This window comes from Nerophis lumbriciformis, linkage group LG07 (genome assembly GCF_033978685.3).
Source record: "Nerophis lumbriciformis linkage group LG07, RoL_Nlum_v2.1, whole genome shotgun sequence".
Classification (NCBI taxonomy): domain Eukaryota; kingdom Metazoa; phylum Chordata; class Actinopteri; order Syngnathiformes; family Syngnathidae; genus Nerophis; species Nerophis lumbriciformis.
Window position 1 is genome coordinate 34,170,880 of NC_084554.2, and position 24,835 is coordinate 34,195,714.

A 24,835-nucleotide genomic window follows, 5' to 3' on the forward strand; every position below is an offset into this window, starting at 1 on the left:
CGGATAAACAAAACTTGCCTCTTTCCTCCTTGTCGTAGATTCCTCTGGGTGAATTAGTATCTGGTGGTCAGTCGTTAATCGCCCATTACTAGAAATTTATGAGAAAATGTAAACTATTTCCTCCAGCCATTGGACAAATGGTTCCTTATTCAAACTAATACTTAATTTAGTGGTTGGCACAGGAGAATAGCAGCTGGGATATGTACTGCAATGTCATACAATAAACGAATGGCTTTATCTGTGGTCCCTGAAAGAGGCACCACGTTCTTCTTGGAATCTGTTTAGTTCACTCTGTGCATCGTTCTCAGCACCTGAGCGTGTTTGTTCAATAACATAATTTAATAAACACAGTGAATCCTCTTGTCAGTTATAAACAATCTTTGTCTTTGTGTGTAGGGGGACTGAGCCTCGGTAGTCGCAGCTTGCTAGTGAGAAGCATTGCAAAAGTAAGAAAATATTGAGAAGAAAAAATAATTATTACAAAGCCAACTGTCCCTGTGTGGGAATATTTCGGCTACAAACCGAATAAGCAAGTTGAGCTAAATTGACTTAATTTGGTGTTAAAAGAATGCTGAAATAATTTGTGGAACAATATATTGTCTAGCAAAGTTTGTTATACAGGAAGAGACAAACTTTGTTAACATGAAGCTTTCCTACTGAGGCTGACGAAAAAACTGGCAGCAAATGACGACAATGGGGAGACAGCAGCTAACCAAAATATGGTTTGACTGCTTATTGACATGCCAATGCACCAAATCGCTTGAAATGAGTTTGTTGTTTTACCATTTTGGATGAAAGTCAGAATTATCTCCAATGTTCCACAATAATGTATGTAATAGTGTCTATTCCCCTCAATTACTTGTGTAAGACTACATTTTGCTTTTCTGAGTCTTATATATTGGTACATGACAATAGCATTGCTGTGACATCTGGACCATACTTTTCCGTAAGGCCTGTCAGAGGTTCGACAGGAACAAGTCGGTCCGTGGGTCCCAGTGAAATAAAGAATGGCGATGACCATTTTGCAGAGAACTTGGAGATTGCCGCAATAATACTTTCAAGGCTTTTGTGGGTGGCTTTATGAGCGAGCGAGTGCTGTTTTCTTTACGCAGCCCTGCAAACTTTTAACACCACTTTTCTTGTGGTTTGTCAGTAAAGCGTTTGAAAAGAAAGGAGGGGGGCTCCTCCAGTAATATCTGCACGGTGAAAAATATACACTGAATTTATTGAACTGTGACATTGAAAGGGAGTGAAAGGTGACATGATGAAACCACAGGAGTAGTCCCAGCAGGAGTCAAGGCTGTAAACTAAAAGACAAGAGTCACGAGCATCATCAGCGACTAAACAGCTGTCATGGCAGGTTTGTTAAAAGACCGCAGTAGAAGAACAAAAAGCGGCGCGATGGTAGTACTACTTCTAAGTAAACTGGAAACTACTTTCCTGTCATCTGAAAAGACCATTTTCCCCAATCTTTAACGACAGTATGGCTGGTCTATTAAAAACACTGCAGAGACATCTGGATTAATGCGATGAAACATCACGTTTGAAAACTGAGGGGATAATCTGGAACTGTCCTTCCTTATACGCTCGTTATTGTGATTTCTTGGTTGTCATCACTGGCTGTTAAGGGCAGCTTTGACAGAATTGAAGAACATTTTCCATCAGTTTGTAAGCTGTATTGTCGAAAACAGAATGTCAGGTACTCTGACGTTTGTATAAAAGAGCCTCTGGAAAAACTGATTTATGATGAAAAACTATAACTGAAGACCATAGAGAGAGAGATGGGTGGTAAGTGAAGTCCATCATTACCCCCCTGATGGCTTTAATGTAGCCATGAGTCACAGCCTTGATTTGGTGTCTAATAAAACAATGTTATCATCCTGTATTTATTAGGACTCTGTGGCAAAAAAAAGAACCACATTAAACTGCCCAATAAATGTTAATGCGGAAAGAAAATTGAACCCACTTGTTGACATGGATGCTTGAGATAAAGTACAGTAAGACCGGCAAAGTTGGAGGTCTCGTATTCTTCCAAAGGTTTTCCCATGAGAATGAACTGTAGTGGTACCGGTAATTACAATGTTATAAAAACACTTCTAGCTATGAACCAGTGGATCAACCATCCAGCAAATATATGCTTCCCAAAGGAAAAGATGAATCTTGACGTATTCTGGGAATGCCTGAATCAACTTCACCGCCAACATGAACTCGGCATGAAATATTGCAGAAAATATCAAATTTCCGTGTGTACCATGTATTTTAGGGGTGTAACGATTCGTTTTAACAACGATTCGATCGATTCAGAATTTGTGGTTAATCCCAAATGATTCAGTGAGTTGAAATTGATTTAGTAACTTTTTAGTAGGCAAAATTCAACCAGTGACTGTGAAATAAATAGTGGATACTGGACACTGCAGGTAAATTTACATATATTCCGATTATTTATTGTAAAGGAATTAGATATAAATGAATTATGGATACAAACAAGCAAGCAAAACGCTTTCACATCGTATTTGAATAAAGTGCAAGCAACACTTTAGGTTGAATTAACAAGAGGAAACATGTTCTGCTCTCATTTTCAACATTCAAGACATTGTCAATAAAAGTACAGTAATCATTATTGTAACAGTAAATTTACCTGATATCGAAGGGGAACTGCACTTTTCTTAAAATGTTTTGCCTATCGTTCACAATCATTATGAAAGACATGACAACACATTTTTTTAATGCATTCTAACTCGTAAATAAAAGTCTGCTTACAGCAGAGCCAGTGGTCCTATATTCTGCCCATAAAACCCAATAAATAACCGTCCAAAAAACGCCAACAATACTCAATTTACATTTTGTGACTTGATTAACAAATTATTAGTGATATTGTTAATATACAGTAAGTGCTAAAGCACACAAACTACAGCTGCACTGTGATCACAAGCTTGTGTGCCACTGTTGACATGATCAACTGCTTCCTCGTTTCGTTGCTCGCCAAACTTTATTGTAGATCATAAATCATGCCTCTCACCTAGATAGTAGAAGGACAAAGACGTATTCCGACGAGTTGGTCCTCTTTGAGAGCCAATCCGTAAATGGCAAGAACGCCACGAAAAGACGTTTGGCCCCACCTCCCTTTTCGATGAGTGGATTATGAATCATTATTCTAAATGGAAATATATTAACATCCTAGCAGTCAGCATCTTAATGACAGCAGACCTTGTGCAGTAAATCATGTTTTATTACGTTTGTTGGCTCTCATAAAGTCTGCAGTCAGTAAAAATCAGTGATGATGTTTAAAAAAAGAAGTGAATGTAGTGATGCTTAACATGAGCAAAATACGTAAATATAGAACATTATAAATATGCCTGTTACTACATATACTCACATCATGTAGATAAAAACTTAATGTAGGTGTTTGGATGTTTTTAAGGGGCTTTATAGGCAGAATAGAGTGGCTCGAATAAGCTCCATTCTAAGCGGCGTTTTGATCGCATTTATTTACCATTTAGAATGCATTAAAAAAGTACATCCATCGTCATGTCTTTCATAATGATTGTGAACGATAGGCAAAATTCCCCCAAAAAGTGCAGTTCCCCTCTAATATCCAAAAATAAAAGGACACCAACATCTTCAGGCTGAATTCGCATAAGATTTATCTGAGAAATTAAGTGCAACTAAATATTTTCAGATTAAACGAGAAGTGGTTTGACCTGCTACTACACTCATTTTAATAGACACAGAACATCATAGAGACATAATGGAAGTGACCGAGGACAGGTTTCGGAGGCACACGGACCAAATGGCCAAGGATGTAATGAACGAAGTTGAAAATGTAGGTCAAGGGTGACCACTTTTTAATTCATAAATGACTTTTATATTTTACTTTCTATATTACATATACACTTTTGTCTCAAGCTGGTCTGTCGGCAAATTTGCTGAGCTATCACTTCCCTTTTGTACGTTGCATACTTTGTGGTTAAAAATTTTGTTGTGGCTTTATATTATTGTGTTGTGTTGTTTTTATTTGTTGTGGCTTTTACAATCGTGCTGTGTTGTACTTATTGATATTATCCATACTGTAGGTATCAGTCATTTTTGTTTCGATGATGCCACAGACAGGCAGATAGACTTAACGTTTACTGTCCTCTTTATTAAAATTGCTAAACTTCACATAATGTCTGCCGTTCTTAAATCCAATATATACCTATCTATCGGAAGGCCAACTTGCCAAGCACACATTGATATACTTGAACTTTAGGAATATAAATCGATATATCAATATATATCGATCAATCGTTATACCCCTAATGTGTTTGTAATCAATTCTCGGTTTTGTATTTTTCCCTTACTGTATCAAAAAGGAATACACCGTGACTGTAAGACAGTTGCTTCCAATATCTATCCAATGATTAATTACCTAACCACTGCAATAGTCAGCCTCAATTGGGCTTTGTACCACATTGACCCAAATTGTATTTTTCCTTTGAAAACAGTCTGAAAAGAGGCGTTGTCTTATATTCTGGTCAGTTTGACATTAAGAAGTAATTATGTGTACTTGACTGCGGCATTTTATTCATCATCTTAGTAGTCACTCTAATTGGCATTAACCTCCTGCAGTAATCAAAGGTATCATTATATCTGGACCTGTTGAGACGGCATGTTTTCTTAAGGAAATGGCTCATAAATTAAAGGAGCTCCCCAACTGGTTGTGAAAAGCCAGACAAGAGCACACAAGGGATCTGCTTGGTGTGGCTAGGGAAAAAGGCCAGACAGACTGCAGCAGGACCAATTTAAAACCGTCAGTACCTTGGAAGAGTCAAAGAAAGCAAGGAGGAGCAAAAGAAAACATCACAACACACTGGCCGGGTGGGAAAGGGGAACTCCAAATGCGACAAATGTCAATTCTGATTAGTTTCTGGTGAATAAGAAGCCATTAAGAAAAACATTTACAGCATTGTTTCACCACACACAACACAATACAAAACAACATCTCGCAAATACTTGGCCACTGGGAATAACAAATCTGTAAGCGGAAACCCCGCATTTCTCCCCACCGTGAATGTTCAATGCAAGACCGACTTTTAACTTTGTTGCATGTGGCTAATAAAGAGAAATCTGGTACCCTGGAGAGGAATGCCGGAAACCTCTATGAAGTTGTAAAAACAAAATGTACTCGTGAGTTATGCTAGCACTCAGGCCCTTGCGGTAGTCCTACAATGTTTATTGAGGAAAACCAGAATGATACGGCTGATCCGAAGAATCGTTTGCGTGATGATCAACTCTGGATTCTCAGACATTGTGCAAAACTGGAAAGCTATCGGAACTCTCCGCAGGTTTCCATGGAATGTAAGGTTTTTACTCAAACATGAGGAACGGAACAACTGTTTCCAGATGCCTAAATATCATTGAGAGGTCCAAACCAAAGACACCAAAACCATTTCAGATATAAGGAGTCCTTTTTTTTTTTTGTCCTGTCCAGCTTCTCAGGCAAATCATATAGTTGTTGTAGATGCCCATATCGGCTGTTCAGATTTACTTTACAAAAGAGAAGTGTAGAATACTTCTCTTGTTGCCTTATTTGTATTTGACTTTATTAAATGTATTTATATTATCATTTGGTGCAGCCGGGCCGGAGCAGGAGGGGATAGAAAGAGGAAAAAAAGGAAGACAGAGGGGGAAATTGTGGGGACAAGAGGGGGATTAGACAGAGAAACAAAAACAACAACAGCAAACACAACAATAACAACAACAATAGAGCAGCATCAGCAAATACGACATGTAAATAAATAAATAATGGGTTGTACTTGTATAGCGCTTTTCTACCTTCAAGGTACTCAAAGCGCTTTGACACTACTTCCACATTTTACCCATTCACACACACATTCACACACTGATGGAGGGAGCTGCCATGCAAGGCGCTAACCAGCACCCATCAGGAGCAAGGGGTGAAGTGTCTTGCTCAGGACACAACGGACATGACGAGGTTGGTACTAGGTGGGGATTGAACCAGGGACCCTCGGGTCGCGCACGGCCATTCTTCCACTGCGCCACGCCGTCCCTGTACGAATATGAAGGTAAAAGTGATAGCAAATAAGCAGTTAGCGAAATAAAAAATAATACAGAAATGACAATGAGCATTATTACACTACAAATGGAGCAATACAAATACCAATAGAAATAGCGCTATTGATAATGAACACCACCAATAATTTACCTCTATTATCAACAATATAGTTGTTCAAATGCAACAATGTATGTATGTATGTGAGTATATGTGTATTTGTATGTACAATATATTTGACTCCCAGTGTGTGTGGGAGCCAGAGTACGGCCCCAGTCACCTAGAGAGCCCAACCCACAAACAGCAGGTGTGGCGCCCAGGGAACCAGGGACTACCGGCCCCACGCAGCCAGGCCGGCCAGCGACAGGAACCCCAGAGCCAGGCCCACCGAGCCGCCCGTAAGAGCCAGCAGCAGGCCGCAGACAGACGCACCCAGCAGAGGACAAAGCACGAGAGAAGCAGGGGACAGCCAGACCTCAAGCCAGCGAGAGACCACACCCCACACGGGCAGAAAGGTAAGGAGTCCTATCGGGTTCTTTTGGCTCAAAGGACTCCGGAGGCAGCGGACATGTACCGACAGGCCAAGCGGTGTGCGGCTTCAGCGGTCGCGTAGGCAAAAACTCGGACATGGGAGGAGTTCGGAAGCCATGGAAAACGACTTCCGGGCGGCTTCGAAGCGATTCTGGACCACCATCCGCCGCCTCAGGAAGGGGAAGCAGTGCACTGTCAACACCGTGTATGGTGAGGATGGTGTTCTGCTGACCTCGACTGCGGATGTTGTGGATCGGTGGAGGGAATACTTCGAAGACCTCCTCAATCCCACCAACACGTCTTCCTATGAGGAAGCACTGCCCGGGGAATCTGTGGTGGGCTCTCCTATTTCTGGGGCTGAGGTTGCTGAGGCAGTTAAAAAGCTCCTCGGTGGCAAGATCCGCCCGGAGTTCTTTAAGGCTCTGGATGTTGTGGGGCTGTCTTGGTTGACAAGACTCTGCAGCATCGCGTGGACATCGGGGCGGCACCTCTGGATTGGCAGACCGGAGTGGTGGTTCCTCTCTTTAAGAAGGGGAACCGGAGGTTGTGTTCCAACTATCGTGGGATCACACTCCTCAGCCTTCCCGGTAAGGTCTATTCAGGTGTACTAGAGAGGAGGCTACGCCGGATAGTCGAACCTCGGATTCAGGAGGAACAGTGTGGTTTTTGTCCTGGTTGTGGAACTGTGGACCACCTCTATACTCTCGGCAGGGTCCTTCAGGGTGCATGGGAGTTTGCCCAACCAGTCTACATGTGCTTTGTGGACTTGGAGAAGGCATTCGACCGTGTCCCTCGGGAAGTCCTGTGGGGAGTGCTCAGAGAGTATGGGGTATCGGACTGTCTGATTGTGGCGGTCCGCTCCCTGTACGATCAGTGTCAGAGCTTGGTCCGCATTGCCGGCAGTAAGTCGGACACGTTTCCAGTGAGGGTTGGACTCCGCCAAGGCTGCCCTTTGTCACCGATTCTGTTCATAACTTTTATGGACAGAATTTCTAGGCGCAGTCAAGGCGTTGAGGGGTTCCGGTTTGGTGGCTGCAGGATTAGGTCTCTGCTTTTTGCAGATGATGTGGTCCTGATGGCTTCATCTGGCCAGGATCTTCAACTGGATCGGTTCGCAGCCGAGTGTGAAGCGACAGGGATGAGAATCAGCACCTCCAAGTCCGAGTCCATGGTTCTCGCCCGGAAAAGGGTGGAGTGCCATCTCCGGGTTGGGGAGGAGACCCTGCCCCAAGTGGAGGAGTTCAAGTACCTAGGAGTCTTGTTCACGAGTGAGGGAAGAGTGAATCATGAGATCGACAGGCGGATCGGTGCGGCGTCTTCAGTAATGTGGACGCTGTATCGATCTGTTGTGGTGAAGAAGGAGCTGAGCCGGAAGGCAAAGTTCTCAATTTACCGGTCGATATACGTTACCATCCTCACCCATGGTCATGAGCTTTGGGTTATGACCGAAAGGACAAGATCACGGGTACAAGCGGCCCAAATGAGTTTCTTCCGCCGGGTGGCGGGGCTCTCCCTTAGAGATAGGGTGAGAAGCTCTGCCATCCGGGGGGAGCTCAAAGTAAAGCCGCTGCTCCTCCACATCGAGAGGAGCCAGATGAGGTGGTTCGGGCATCTGGTCAGGATGCCACCCGAACGCCTCCCTAGGGAGGTGTTTAGGGCACGTCCAACCGGTAGGAGGCCACGGGGAAGACCCAAGACACGTTGGGAAGACTATGTCTTTCGGCTGGCCTGGGAACGCCTTGGGATCCCCCGGGAAGAGCTGGACGAAGTGGCTGGGGAGAGGAAAGTCTGGGCTTCCCTGCTTCGGCTGCTGCCCCCGTGACCCGACCTCGGATAAGCGGAAGAGGATGGATGGATGGATATAAAAAGACCAAAAATATAAAGTACAGTTTCTACACAAAGCAGAATCTATGCAAGAGCAGCAATGAAAACACAGAAGCAGAGGACAACTAAGCTCAGCCCTGTTACTACATACTGACACTGTTACGTCTTAAACCAGGACATAATAACTGCTACCATGCTTAAATCCTATCGGCCAGGGCCAACCAAACTCCACCTGGGCGTCTTCTCCACCAACATATTGACCAAAAATATTCTATGTCCCCAGAAAACTGTCATCGTATATCTGAGGTTTAGAGGTTGAAACATGCAAAACAGTGAAACATTTTATTTTATGCATTAGGGTTGTTCCGGTACCAAAATATATATCCATACTTTTCAAAATAAAAGAGGACCACATAAAATGTCATTATAGTCTTCATTTTAACAGAAAATCTTATGATACATTAAACATAAGTTTTTTATTTTACTCAAAGAACAATTTTAGAAGGTTGGAATTAAAATGAAAAGGCTTTAAACACACTGGGTTTTTCTGATTGTACTCAAAGAACAATTAAACATTTTTCATATTAAATATTGAACATCTTAAAGTCTTTTCCCCAGTTGGAAAAACGACATCGGATGTTGTCTTTTTATTTATTGCCATCACGTGATCATTGCATTCTCACTTGTTCGTCTGTGTTGATGGGCGTGTATTTTCCATCCAATTTGAAACTGAAATATTCCCACATTGTGACATTTGGCTTTAAAATTAAATTTTCTTTCTCCTATTTTTTGCTACTTTGCGACACTTCTCATTGGCGAGTCACGAGTAGGGAGGCTGTCTGTGGTTCCTGTGTTTGTGAATCTGGTGCTCCACTCTCCGACCATCGAAACAAAGATTGTTCAAATAAATGCTCTGTGGTGGTGAGAGCGATGCACAGAGTGAGACTTGTTTCTCCTAGAGGCTCAACAATTCTGATTGACCGACATGGCTGTCACTCAAATGCTGGTGATTGCGGAGAACCCCCCGAAAAAACCTGAGGTTTTTGCAGTTATTTATCGCATTAATTAAAATCTTGATGTCGATTCGATGTTGATGAATCGTGCAGCCCTATTAAGAATGCTAACAACACCTATAAGATTGTACGAAGTTAGTCAAAAAAGTAATTGAGTTATTAAGAAAGTGGCTCATGAATGTCCCCCAAAGGGGATTAGAGGCAGTTAGAGGTTATTGGGCAATCCCCCAGGTTCTATGGGAGCATAACAGTTTATTTTATCACTTTCTGTCCCGCCACTCAGACAGACATAAAAGCCATTTGAAGACTATCACACAACAAACAAGACATTTAGCAAAAAGGTACATACTGTAGGTGCCACACATTAGCAGGTTAATTAGCCAAAACAGGAAGCATCCATCATTACGGTCTGACTTTAAAAGAAGGGTGCTTTTTAAATTACTTTTTCTACGCTCATAATGTGCTTTGGAGCAGACGGCAGTAAAAAAGTAGACAACAGTATAGGACTATGCTGGCTAGTGTTTGTAGTCTGTATTCCAATCCCTGCAGGGTGAAACACAAGTAAAGACGAAAGTAAAGCTCGAATGAGGTGATGCCAACCATTTTGTCTCATAGTTAGATCGTGGTAGAGCAGATGTCGCTCGTCTTAGCTCGGGCCTGCACTTAGCTGCCAAAGACAAAACCCAGAGACAACTGAGTGGCAAATTAGCATTTTATAGACATGGGCTGTAAGGAAGGTACAAGGTAGGAGGGCTGGGGGGAGAGGAAGTGAGAGCTTAGACAAGGGCCGACACATTGACATGTCATTGTCTTTATGCTGCCATAAAGACATAGCAGGGTGTAATGAAAGAAAATGGCCGCCTCCAGAAGAAGGGTGAAGCAAATATTGGTAAGAAGCAGTGAACAAAATATGTCGGAGTAAATGAGCTATGAATGCCAAGCTGGAGTGAGGTCATCCCTATTAAAGACATATTTCAGCACAAATGAAAAATCCATTAAGACATTTTTCCACAAACAAGTGGATTATTAGTGACAGATGAACTACTTACTTGACTGCAATAATATGCAGACAAATACAGTAGAAAGTGCACACACCCTCAGGCTGAATACCATAAAACTAACAAAATGTTCATTAAAGACAGGAAGTAACTGGAATAAAACTCGCCTGAGTGTTAAGTCATCAGCAGGAGCATTTCCATTAAACACGTGAATGTTAAATGGTTTTATAGCAGCACTGATAACAGCCTGATGAATTTGCAGGTAACAATGGGGGAACTTTTGACCCGAGTAAAATAAACTATCTATTCATGCTTTGTATTTACAAGCATTTTTATTGGGTTACAGTTCATTTTGGAGTTCAAACTATATTTAGGGGCATAGAACAGACTAAAAAATGAAATGGTATAGTACAAACAAGTGTGAAAATACAGTTTTAGGCCACCCCTGATTCTAACGTTTAAGTTACATTATTCCCAGCAATCATTCTGACACAGTTAAACAGTAAATAAAATGATACTTTCAAAATATAAAAATTGGATGAACAATTGCTTTTCTACAGACTTCCACCATGGCTAAATTATGAACAAAATGTAAAATAAAAGCAATTGTGGAGTGTATGTGTGTGTGTTAGTTAGCATGCCACATCCCGTTTCTTGGAGGATAACAAACAAATGGGGGGAGCATTTACTAATCTAGGTTGTGAACCATTCCATTCATGCCGTAGTGACAAACTAAAAAAAAAATAATTCTTGCAATATTCCTATGTCATCCAGATTTTACCAAATATTTAGAGGCTTCTTTCTTGTTCAACTTTGTCCTATTTTCTGTATGCTGAAATTTAGACAGTTAAAACAGGTTTTAGTAAGCCCTACTGAAAACACTGTGTGTCTGTAGCTTTAATGTTAATGAGCCGTGTTTGTTCAACAGTGTCTCCAAGAAGTGTTATTGTGCATTTTATCCACACTTTACACATACACTGTAATTCTGTCCAAAGTAATGCTTTATATACACAATTAGGGATGTGCCGATCAATCTGTATTAGCAGATCTTTGTGAAAAAGTACGTGTTCGGACTCTGCCGATTACCTCTGAATGATACTTTATTTTTGGTCACTCAACTGACAGAGGCGGTTACCAGCTTAGTTAGTATAATCACCTTCATTGTGGCAAATAAACTAAATGTTTTAGTATTTTAAGTATCAGTGTCAGTGGAAGACAAGGCTATACACGTTTCACACCGTAAGAGCAAGCCAGGTGCAGCCAAATAATTTAAATGGAGTAGTAGATAGTTGTCACACCTGGGTGAAGTCTTGTCTGGTTTCATGTTGTCTTGTCATTTCCTGTTTTATTTTGAAAGGTTAACTCTCCCTCTCGTTTCAGGTCACTTGCCCTTCCTCCCGTGTCACTGGTCTGATGTCTCTCCTGATTGCCTGATTGTGCCCACCTGTGTCACCCTCCCTCATGTGTATAAATGTCTCTTCCTCCTCTTGTCTTGTGCCAGAGTATATCGTCTCATCACGTACCTCCAGCCTTCGTTCACAGTCTTGAACCAAGTTGCTAAGTATTGCCTCGCCTTATTTATGGATTTCTTTGTTTCCTCTGAGAAAGAGTGATTTTCGTTTGCTAAAGTTTTTGGTCAAGTTTTTTTGTGTGTTATTTCATAGTGCCTTGCCTTCCTTTTTTCCTCCTCTTGGAGCGCTTTAGTTTGTAGTTATCTCTGCTTTTTATAGCGTACTTTCTGTTTATAGTTTCTTGTCTCCTCTGCATGATTTATTTACCTTTTTGTAGTTAATCATAGATTGTTTTTTTTTTTGTTTGTTATTAGATTCGTGTGTAATTTTGCCATTGCCTTTTTCCTCCCTATGGAGTGATTTTCCGTTTATGGCCTTATGATTATATGTCTTTTGTTTCTCTATTGTATCAAAGCTAGATTCTGTAGCCGCTTTGTTTTAATCACTCTGTTCAAAGAGATTTCAAAGAAAACTGTTTAAATAAAGCCTGTGTCAATTGTACCCCTTCTGCACCTGACTCCTCATTCTCGCCAAGTCTTAACAATAGTAGGGCTGGGCGATATGGCCTTTTATTAATATCTCGATATTTTTAGGCCATGTCACAATACACGATATATATCTCGATATTTTTCCTTAGCCTTGAATGAACACTTGATGCATATAATCACAGCAGTATGATGATTATATGTGTCTACATTAAAACATTCTTCTTCATACTGCATTAATATATGCTTATTTTAAACTTTCATGCAGACAGGGAAATCACAACTAAGTCAATTTACCAAAACTGTATTTATTAAACAGTTATTAAGCAGTGGCACAAACATTCATGTCATTTCCAAAACAGAAAGTGCAAGATTGTCAGAGACATTTTAAAACAAGCTATTAGTGCACTTTTGTGCATGATGTCACTAAGATGACATATCAAAACAACACTAAATTAAAGTGCACTTTTTGTACAGAACGCCACTACAATAGTTAAAAACAAATAAAGTGCACTTTTGTGCATGATGTCACACAAGATATTTCAATAAGTGTCAAATAAAAATGAGCTGCATAATAGGAAATCAAATAGTGTATGTCCTTCGCTATGTGGTAGGTTTCTGTGGACGTTATCGCCTTCTGTTGTTGACTATTTGTTTCATACGGTGTTGATCTGGAAATGGTTGCTTGGGCATTTCGTGGGTGTGGCACCGAACGGAGATGTTGACATGCGGAGTTTCAAGCACTCTTCATTCTCTAGTGGGTGACTTTTTAAATGATGCTACATTAGCAGTGGTGCTACTTTTTGTAATAACGCTTTTGCCGCATAATTGTTTAACATCTTCCCGCTTGAAGCCAAACCACCGCCAGACGATGGACCACGTGCTGTTTTTCTTGGGAATTAATTCTTCCTTCATTTGTTACAAGATTCGCACTTTCTCTCTCTCTCGTATTACCACCCGCACCGCAAGCATCACAGCTAACGTTACCATGTCGCTACCTGTCTGCTCCGCGGGAGCGTGTGACGTTGCACACGTGACGTATGTAAGAAGGTGCGCTTGTTTTAAGTCTCTGTGAGAAGGAGAGACAAGAAAGAGGGCAGAGAGCATGTAGTGTAATGCCCGCAGCTAAAAGCAACTGCGTGAGAACGTATACTCGAATATCACGATATAGTTATTTTCTATATCGCAAAGAGACAAACCCGCGATCTCTCGACTATATCGATATATCGCCCAGCCCTAGTAGATAGTAGTTTTCACTTTTATTAAAGTATTTTGTACTGTTGACTTTATTGTTAGTAGAGATGGGAATCGATAACCTTCCCAGTGTATCAGTTCCTTGGAATCGCTTGCCATTTTTCCTAACAATTTTCTTAATGATTCCTGCAGGCGGGAATGACGTCATTACGCAACGTGCATACTGACGTCAGACAGCAACAAGGCACCCACGACGGCAGAAAGGCTCCAAAGTCTTTTTAGAAGAAAATATTGCAACAACACTACTTGCAATGATTCTTAATATTTCATCAAAAAGTGGACATACAAGCCATATGCTGAAACATCTGAACACATAGCATGCAATAACTAAAAATTAATGTCGTGTTTTTGAACCGCTCCAATGTCATCCCAGCAGCAGTCACCTGGAGTAAATACAACAGGTACAAACAAATACCGCCTATAATGTTAGTGCTATTATAGGCGCTTTTAAAGATCGTAAATGATCTCAGGTTGAGTGCTGACTCTCAATAACTGTCAGCCTTGGTTCTACTAGATCTTAGTGCTGCCTTTGATACAGTAGGTCACCTCATTGTTTTAAATATACTGAAAGACCTGGTGGGCCTCTCTGGTACTGTTCACAAATGGTTCACTTCTTATCTCAAACAGAAAATGATTGACAAGAGTGTATATATGCTCCTCAAAGACCAATGAAATCATACGTGGTGTGCCTCAAGGATCAATTTTAGATCCTATTTTTTAAAATATTTACATGATTTCAGTTGGCAGTGTCATCAGGAGACATAGAATTAATTTCCACATTTATGTTGACGGCACACTGTATATTTCCATGCCTCCTGATGACACAAGACCGATTGATACACTTTTTAATTGCATTTCAGATGTTAAGTCCTCGATGACAGATAACGTTTTACAGCTTAACCAGGACAAGACTGAAGTTTTAGTCATTGGTCTTGAAACCCTGAGAGAGAAACGCATATCAAAACTACAATCATTGTCTTTAACTCCATCACTACAAGTGAAAAATCTGGGCGTCGTTTTCGACTCTGACCTTATTTTTATACCACATATAAAAAATATAACAAAAATTGTTTTTTATCATCTTAAGAATACAGCCAGAGTTCACCCAATTCTCTCTCAGGGCAACACGGAGACGCCAATGCATGCTTTTATTACAAATTGTATAGATTATCGTAACGCCCTGCTTTCTGGTCTTCCTAAAAAGGTTATTACACCTTTAGAACTACTCTAAAATTCAGCGGCACGTATCCTGACAAAGACCAGAAGCAGGCTCACATTACACCAGTTTTAAAATCTCTGCATTGGCTCACCGTGTGTTTCAGGCTCAATTTTAAGGTTCTTCTTATGGTTTATAAATGTTTTCATGGTATTGGGCTTTCTTATCTTTCAGATTTGCTTTTACCCTACAAACCTTCACGGGCCCTGAGATCCTCCGGCACTCATCTCCTAATTATTCCAAAAATCAGGACACAAAGTCTCCCGTCCAAAGGCAAAACCCAGTAACTCAATTTTGGTCAAAACTGAGCTGATAATAATTTTGGAGTTACTAGGTGATATGCTTTACATTAGTGTATGCGATATTGTAATTTGTTCCGTAAGTAAGCTGTTACGCGCATGGCAGGACCTAGCAACTACCACATAACTGCGTAGATACAACAGAAAAACCTAGTATCTCAAGGGACCAATCGGATTGTACGCTGTAGTCATGTGGCAAGATGGCGGCGCCCAGCAGCATATTCACTGATTGAGGTTGTCAGACGAAGATTATTTGGTCCAGTTACTTACTTGTTTTATTCGGAAGTATGTCTTGGAGCAGAGGAAAAAGATTAGTGGCTCTAGCCCTGGAAAATGTAAGGTGAGTGAAATCAATCCCGTATTTTGCGCAGAATGGCTATAAAATCGCGTCCACGCAGTTGTCTGTTCTCATAATACGCTAACTGACTGATCGACGCGCCCACGTTGTTTATTTATTTAACATAAGTAAATTTTTGGCGTAAGTAATTGCTCCTCCCTGTGTCTGCTGGCAGATTCAAAACCACAATCTGTGAATTGTATTAGCTTAGAGACGATAGTCGAAATCGATCGCGACATTATTCATTTTATAAATTATGGTACCGTGTAGGTATACTGAAACAGAGTAACACAATGCTCGGTGTCAACTAGATTAGCTGTTTTATTTCCTACGAGATTGTGATACAATATCTGGAGAAAGGACACACGTTCATGAGAGCAGATTCAATCCATGGCTCAATCGGCAAGAAAATGAAAGGTCAAGAAAACATCTATACGTTTGATGACTTTGTAGATCTTTGTAAGACAGCATCAAGAACCATCAAACCCGTTGTCATGGAACATCGTGAGTTCTTTGAATTCAGCGGCAAACAACGTGCTCGCAGTGGAAAGAAAACAACGATGCCGCTGTTGGGGAATGTACGTGAAGTAAAATTCACTAAAGGAAGGCGCACCATGCAGTACAAAGTGGACTTCGCTGACCATTACACTGAAGTTGATTTCTTGACTTCGAAATTCGATGTCACAGCGGAATTTCCCCCCAGACGGACAGAACCACGTGGCATTCCGCCATCAAAGAAGGAGGGAATAGTTAAATTGTTGCGCGTTGCTCCTCCTGCAAAGAGGCTCTTCTGGTTGGATATTCCTGACCGAGATGTCAGTGACTTGGCAGGGTCCGTAAGATAAACAGTGTAGTGACAAAGCGGCGAATTGGCTTAACCCTGATAAAATGCTGACGCTCCTGTCATTTGTGCACGCAAATGTGGATATATGGTTCAGTCGAAATGCAACATTGTAGTTCCCATAGAGTGACACGTTCGTTTTATGTTCTACAAACATCTTGAAAAAATAAATCAGTGTATTTTTCACTATACTAGGATTTACCTTTGTAATATTTTTGATGCCTTCCGTGAATTACTATGACAAAACCCAGTAACTCATTTTCCCGCCAAATTTTAGGGACATTCTGAACGAAAATTGCAGGCTGGAATTGCGGATACCAATTAACATCAACAAAGCAGAAATCAAATCTCTGTGAATGGATGGGACTTTAATATAAAATAGATTGGTTTTCGTTTGTTTTATCAAAATCAGCTAGAAGTGAGTTACTAGGTTCTGCTTTTGGACGGGAGAAGTCCCGGGATGGCATTTTTGCACTATTATGGCCTATGGAACAGCTTTCCAGAGAACCTCAGGGCTGTGGAGAACGTTCATGTTTTTAAGAGCAGGCTTAAGACCCACCTTTTTGATTTGGCTTTTACCTAATGGTTGAAGTCATTTGTACTTTACTTTTTTTCCTTTTATTTGTGCAAGATTTTATTTAGTTCTATTTATTTATTATATATTTACAGTGTATTTATTCATTTTTTTTTTTTTTATCTTCATATGTCTTACTTGTATTTTATCCTTTATCTCTCCTCATGGTTCTTACCATTTTACAAGTTTTATTATTTTTACTTTCCAGCATTCATCAGAGGGAGCCATCTGCATCAGGGGTTATCGGCCGTGCTGTCGGGGCGCTTTGTGTCAGTGTCCTGGCGGCCAAGGTCTGATGACCTCCTGGTGCAGATGGCTCCTGTGATAGTATTTACTCACATATCTCCTCTGTACTCAGTCATGCATTCATTTGTTCATATAGTTGCATAAGTGTGTATGTGTGGGTGAGTGTCTGTGTTTGGTATTTGTGTGACTGTGTGCCTGGGATAATGGGGGATCTGGGTTATTGGGGTATTGTTTTGAAATGTGTAAAGCACTTTGCGTTGCATTTCTATTATGTATGAAAAGGGCTTTATAAATAAAGTTTGATTTGATTTGATTGGCAACACTAAAATGGCCCTAGTGTGTGAATGTGAGTGTGAATGTTGTCTATCTGTGTTGGCCCTGCGATGAGGTGGCGACTTGTTCAGGGTGTACCCCGCCTTCTGCCCGAATGCAGCTGAGATAGGCTCCAGCACCCCCCGCTACCCCAAAAGGGACAAGCGGTAGAAAATGGATGGATGGATTGATTTGAGTTTGATTTGTTAAATTAAAATAAATGCCTTCTCATTTAGATGAGCATGAGAGAGACCAAATCTGACTGGCTCCAAGGCAGGCAGTACTAGCTCCAGTTTACGTCTACCACTAGACGAATGTCACCGAGCAGCGACTAAGTTTGAGGACAAAAGCTTGCACACGTTTGCCACATATATGCTCCTTTTTTTGTGGGTGAAGGTTCAATTGTAGTCAAGAGAACATTTGCATGTTTTCCTTACACCAGATTTTTACTCAGTCATTTCCATTGTACAAGTTAAACTAAAAAAAAATAGAATATGGTGTAAAAGTCTATTCATGTCAGCAATTCAACTTAAAACGTGAAACTATTATTATAATTTTGATGATCATGGCTTACAGTTTTCGAAACCCCACATTTTCTGAGATTTTCAATTCAGGGTTTTTATAAACTGTAAGCCATAAAATTAGAACCAATAAAGGCTTGACATATCTCACGTTGCATGTCATGAGTTTATATCACATGTTTCTAAATGTTATATTCTTGTGTAATTTGCACATGATTTATTTTGTTAAATTCTACAGAAGAATGTTTATTATTTTTGTTTTTTTAAAAAAGGTTTTTTTTTCTATCCTTTGTATGTGCCTCTTAAAACGTCACTGTAGGCTTTGTAAGGTCGTGTTACCTGTAAATTATCCATTTGTACCATCCATTTTCTACCGCTTTTCCCTATTGGGGTTGCAGTGGGTGCTGGAGCCTATCTCAGCTGCATTCGGGTAGAAGGTGGGGTACACCCTGGACAAGTCGCCACCTCATCACAGGGCCAACACAGATAGACAGACAACATTCACACTCACATTCACACACTAGGCCAATTTAGTGTTGCCAATCAACCCCATCCCCAGGTGCATGTCTTTGGAGGTGGGAGGAAGCCGGGGGGTACCCGGAGGGAACCCACGCAGTCACAGGGTGAACATGCAAACTCCACACAGAGAGACCCCGAGCCCGGGGATCGAACCCAGGACCTTTGTATTGTGAGGCACATGCACTAACCAAACAAAAATAATGCTAATCCACCTGTTTGTTTTCTTTTTCCAAATAATCAATGGGAGAACCAATGAAGAACCGCATCGTTAAGCAGATTTGAAAGTGTAATCGGAACTGGAAAAATCTTATCAATTCACATCCCTAATGGTGGTCAAACAATTGTGTGTATTAAAAGACAATAAAGCACTTGTTGAATATTGTGCTGATATTGTTACACTGTTAACAACACTTACCATGATTATTTAGAAAAAAATGTACAGTTAATACATATGATCCGTATCGGCCAGTTTCACTGATGGAAAATCAGTATCGTAACCGGCAGCATAAAATACTGATCGGAACATCCCTATACACAATGTAACATTAAGGAGGACAACACAAATATAAGCAACAGTAGCATAACTACAATGCTAACGTTATACTCATTATTTCACAGCAACCTCATTTGCTGAAGAACAACAAAATAATCAAACTCACAGCTCCCTTGTCTGTAGTTGACGGAAAGTTGGCTGAGCTCCAGGCTTTAAGATGTGTAGCGAAGACTTTGGAGCGGGTCACAGGGGGTCTTGCCCATGAGGAAGGTGGGTTTTCCTTCATGACGTCATAAAAACCTGGGAAAAATGCAAGCGTTTGGGTGCCTCGTCTATGAGAGTTAAAATACAAGAGATAATGGATTTTTCCCCAATTTGGTGCTTGTAAACAGGCTCTAGGGATCCAAATTACTGTTAGAACATTATTAAAAAGTCACATTTTGCATAATAGGGGAGGGCGGTGTAGCTCGGTTGGTAGAGTGGCCGTGCCAGCAACTTGAGGGTTCCAGGTTTGATCCCAGCTTCTGCCATCCTAGTCACTGCCGTTGTGTCCTTGGGCAAGACACTTTACCCACCTGCTCCCAGTGCCACCCACACTGGTTTAAATGTAACTTAGATATTGGGTTTCACTATGTAAAGCGCTTTGAGTCACTAGAGAAAAAGCGCTATATAAATATAATTCACTTCACTTTAGGAAACTTCTTTAGGTGTATATTTTGAAACCAATCCCTCCTAAAAGAGCAGTTTAACGGTGACTTGACTTCTTGACTTGTCGCCAGTCTTTGTGCATACAACTTTTACACGTTTGCACACACACATACACATTCACACACGCACTCACACAGAGAGAAAACCTCTCTGAGGAAACTGTGTTAATATAAATCGTGGAGGACGAGTGCCTGTTGATCTCAACACACCTGTCCGGCTTCCTCTCTGAAGGCTCTATAAAAAAAATGAAGGTCAACAAAAGCAAAGGCAAGGATTAGTGTGACTTAACACACACACACACACAACCACACACACACATCTGAGCAACTCTTCATGCCCATCCTCCGACATCCTCATCAACTTCCCCCGCACAGTCTGGCTTCCCGCACTTTGCGAGGCATGTAAACAAAATGCATCAACACCATGTGTCACCCCTACACACACACACACACACGCACACTCACTGCTATCTAAATTCAAATCATCAGCAGCAGTGTGCATATCACTCAATATCATTTACTATCAGCCTGCTTCTTCCTTGTTCCCTTTCTCTCCTCCTTAGCAGACAGGTCCTCCATCTGCAGGCCAGCTGAAGGAGGTGGTGGAGTAGAATGAGGAGGAAGCAGCATGTTACCCTCAACTGTCTTAACTTCGTCCTATGCACTATAATGATGTCATTAGGTGTCACAACATGCTGCAAACATTACTCTGCTAAGTGTGACAAACCACAGTTCATCACTGCAGTAGGGATGGGTATCGTTTACATTTTAACCAATACTACTACCAAATCTGTACTTTAAAAATGCAACTTTTTGTTTAAAAAAAAATAAAAAATTAGAATTTTATGGTATTCGAATTGAACAGACTGGGAATTTAAATTACCGGTATTCAATTAAATAAATTAACATCATTATATAAATTAAATTATATCTAAGTAATACAAATGACTTTTAATGCCAATCACAAACCCTCTTCTGACTGACACTGTATTTATATTTAGTTACCCAGATGACAAGCGGCTAGCAGCTAATTATGTGTCTCCATATGCAGTGTGAAGCAGCTCTCCTAAACTAATAAAACTCACCTTTACTGCACCAAGTAAATAACATTTCTTAATATGTTAAGTATTATTATGAAGTATTAGGATGAGGCAAGTTACACACCGAGAGCAAGCAGAAGCAGACATGCTAATAGCTGAGCTAATCGCTAAGCTACCTTGAAACAACACCAAGATATAAATGCTAAGTGTTAAAGCAGAAAGTAAGCAGTTATTTACATGAAATGAACAAGTAAATTAAAAAGAGGCTCGAGAGAGGCTAATAACTTTTAGTGTGTCAGCATTGTCACAGTCAGTACACGACACGTAGAAGGGCATATCGATCCATTAATTGGTGGTGTCTACATTAAAGCTAATATCCGTATGTGATTGATAGTAGAGTGATTAAATCGTTTTTTGTTTTTTTTCTCAAAATCATTTTTATTGTTTTGTTAATGTTTTCAAATTCTGAGAATAATTCCCTGGGCATTAGGAGGACTTTGAAGGCAAAACCCAATGGGATTTCAATGAGTAGTAGACAGTAGTTTGTGTTTTAGTTTAGTTATTGTGTACTATTGAGTATGTTTTGATCAAACAATTGTGTGTAATGAGAATAAGGATGTAGTTTCTGTTGATGTTGTTAAACTGATAACAGCACTCACAATAAATAAATTAAAACATTTACAGTTAATACACGTGATCAGTATCGGACAATCTCACTCATGGATATCGGCAGCATAAATCCCTGGTCGGAACATCCCTAAAAAATACATTCAAAAATAAGAAATGAAACAACTCATAATTATTGCAGCAACACAGCACATAAACAACGTGCAAAAAATGCCTTCTTTGTGTTAATGTTCATAACTTCAGGTGTTTGTGAATGCAACCTCACTCGTAACATGAAGTATGATGGCTAGCATAGCGCATCGGTTTTATGAGGGCTGCTGTTTTAGGGTGCTAAAGTCAGCAATTAAGTTTGAAAGGAACTCTGGAGAACCCTGAGCCGGAGAGTGGAACCCCTTTATCTCAACAGCCCTCAGACTGGCAGAGTGACGTCGACATACAGCAAGCTGTGGTCAACATAACCAAAACCGAAAGTAACCATTGCTCACAAATTTACTTGTAAAATTATGCCAGAAACAAAAGTATAATGAGTGTTAAAATCGCTTGCATTCCATCACGTGACTTTAAAAAAATTTTTTTTATCAATAAATCAACACAAAAAACACAAGATACACTTACAATTAGTGCACCAAACCCAAAAATCCTCCTCCCCCCATTTACACTCATTCTCACTCATTCACACAAAAGGGTTGTTTCCTTCTGTTATTAATATTCTGGTTCCTACAATATATATCAATACAGTCTGCAAGGGATACAGTCTGTGAAGCACACATGATTGTGTGTGCTGCTGGTCCACTAATAGTACTAACCTTTAACAGTTAATTTGATTAATTTTCATTTAATTACTAGTTTCTATGTAACTGTTTTTATTTTATTTTATTTTATTTCTTGTTCATGAAAATGTTTTTTATTAATTATTTATAACAATTTTTAAAAAAGGACATTATCTTCACCAGACCAGGTTGTCAATGAAATTAGATTGTTTAAAGGGTTCTTAAAACCAGGTCCAGTCCAAACACACACCTTCATTTATGTACACTCAAAATTAGGGAACACAACAACAGATTGCATATAATCTATAAACAAAATTACATTTTCAAAGTAAGCATTTATGTACAGTCCAGATTATGTCCAGGTCAGGCTCAGCAACACAGACCTTCATGTATGTACATTCAAATTAGGGAACACAACAATAGATTGCATATAATCTATAAACAAAATAAAATTTTCAAAATAAGAATATGAGGACTTCCCATCTTTTTTTAATGTTTTTTGGCATCATTATTGGTTTCAACCATATAACTTTCTAAAGTAAAAAAATACTGAATAAATGTTTTCACGTGACTTCTTTCCGGAAATTAAAAACAGTGGTAGTCAACCAAGCCAAGATTGAGCTTGTGCAGCAAGCAGCGTGAGTACGCAAGGTGTCTAGATCATCCTGCAAAAAGCAGATACGAGCAAAAAAAAATCAAACTATCAATTAAATAGATCTCTATACCTTTCAAAAAAAGATTTGTCGGGTGATATCAAGTGTTATCCGTCGGTGGAGTTTGGAGTTGTCGAACCATCTAGTGCTCTAACGTCATTCTACACGACAAAACAGATGAAAACTTGGAAAACCATGGAGGTCTACAACTTCTTTATGTGTGGCTGGGTCAAGGAAATTTGTATCAAGACTCTAGTTTTTGCTCAGGTAAGGATTCATTTCATGATTTAACTTTGCGTCTTGAGACAACCTAGAAACCAACAGCATGACACCTGTGACTGCACATCCATTTAACAAACTAACAATTACTGAATCATCACCACATTTGATTTTTGTCCTGTTGTCATATATACATTTCTGTTCAAAATAAAAAAAATAGGGGAGACGTAGAAGTACTTTTCCTGACAAAGTATCATTGACTCTGACTTTCTGGATTCTGTTAAAATACAAATGATATCAAGATAATACTTCAATGGGAAATACTAAACAAGTAAAATATATTAAAAATATATCAAACAAACCTTCAACAAAGTGGTCACTGCTTACTCGCGCCTCTACTTTGCTCCATTGTACTGGAGTGCGTGCCACTTTTGTTGTCGTTTTGTTAATTCTTGCACTCTTCCGCCCTTTTTGATTACCTCTCCAGGAACTGTGAAGAAGCGTTTATCCTTTTCATGATTAGAACGGTTCGTACAGCCGAAAACAACACAGCGGGGGCATTATTCTTTGAGAAAGGGGACTAAATTGGCCCTAGTGTGTGAATGTGAGTGTGAATGTTGTCTATCTGTGTTGGCCCTGCGATGCTGCGATGAGGTGGCGACTTGTCCAGGGTTCACCCCGCCTTCCGCCAGTGTGCAGCTGGGATAGGCTCCAGCACCCCCGCGACCCCGTAAGGGACAAGCGGTAGAAAATGGATGGATGGATGGAAATGGCACCTAGTACCCATTGAGAACAGACGCTGCTCGACCACAATGCATGGGCAGGACGTGAGCCGGACCTGACTTCATTCAAATCCATTCAATAGGGTTTGTGTTTCCTCGAGTTCCGCATATTTTATTCTCTGACTATTCTTCTGTTACTTAACCAACAGAAAGCAATACGTGAAGATAGGCGAACACACTTCCACAGAGCTAAAAATATCTTGTAGTGTACCTCAGGGATCAATACTCAGACCAAAATTGTTCAATCTCTATATAAATGACATTTGTAAAGTTACAAAGGACTTACAGTTAGTATTATTTGCAGATGACACAACAGCATTTTGTTCAGGAGAGAAGACAAAAAAGTTAATACAAATAACAGAATAAATGAACAAAGTAAAAAGATGGTTTAACAAAAACAGACTATCTTTGAATCTCAGTAAGACTAAAATAATGCTATTTGGTAACAGTAGAAGAGAAAGTCAAACACAAATACAAATAGACAGAGTAAATATTGAAAAGGTAAAAGAAAACACATTTTTGGGTGTAATAATAGATGATAAAATGAATTTGAAATCTCATGTAAAAATATACAACAAAGTAGCAAGAAACCCATCAATAATGAATAAAGCAAAACATGTTCTAGACCAAAAATCACTTCATATTCTTTACTGCTCGTTAGTGTTACCATATCTGAGTTATTGTGTAGAAATATGGGGAAACAACTACAAATGTGCGTTTCATTCACTAACTGTGTTACAAAAAAGATCAATTAGAATAATACATAATGTTCGAAATAAACTGAATCTGAACTGAACTGAACTGAACTGTTTTCACATTAGATTTTTCGTTGTATGTTTTGACCACAATGACAAAAAAACTTTCGTAAATGCGCGAATCTTTCTTCCGGTGCATAATAAATTTTTAAATTGTTTGGTGTTAGATGCTGTGGTAGAATATTTAATACTGCAATGCTGTTATTTTAAAGCTTACTTTGCACTGAACAGGAAGTAACTGTGTGCACAATGCTGT

General features: G+C 40.0%; 1 protein-coding gene across 4 annotated transcripts in view; it reads right to left on the reverse strand.

Annotated features, from left to right (window-relative positions):
- Positions 1-24,835, reverse strand: part of sulf1 (sulfatase 1) — a 147,369-nt gene that overhangs the window by 109,486 nt on the left and 13,048 nt on the right. For 3 of the 4 annotated variants that reach the window (XM_061965410.1, XM_061965409.2, XM_061965412.2), the window contains exon 3: positions 19,193-19,326. The exons of the other annotated variant lie outside the window; for it this stretch is intronic. In XM_061965410.1, the coding sequence (XP_061821394.1) occupies positions 19,193-19,326 (134 nt within the window). The remainder of the gene's footprint in view (positions 1-19,192; positions 19,327-24,835) is intronic. 4 annotated transcript variants of the gene reach the window in all.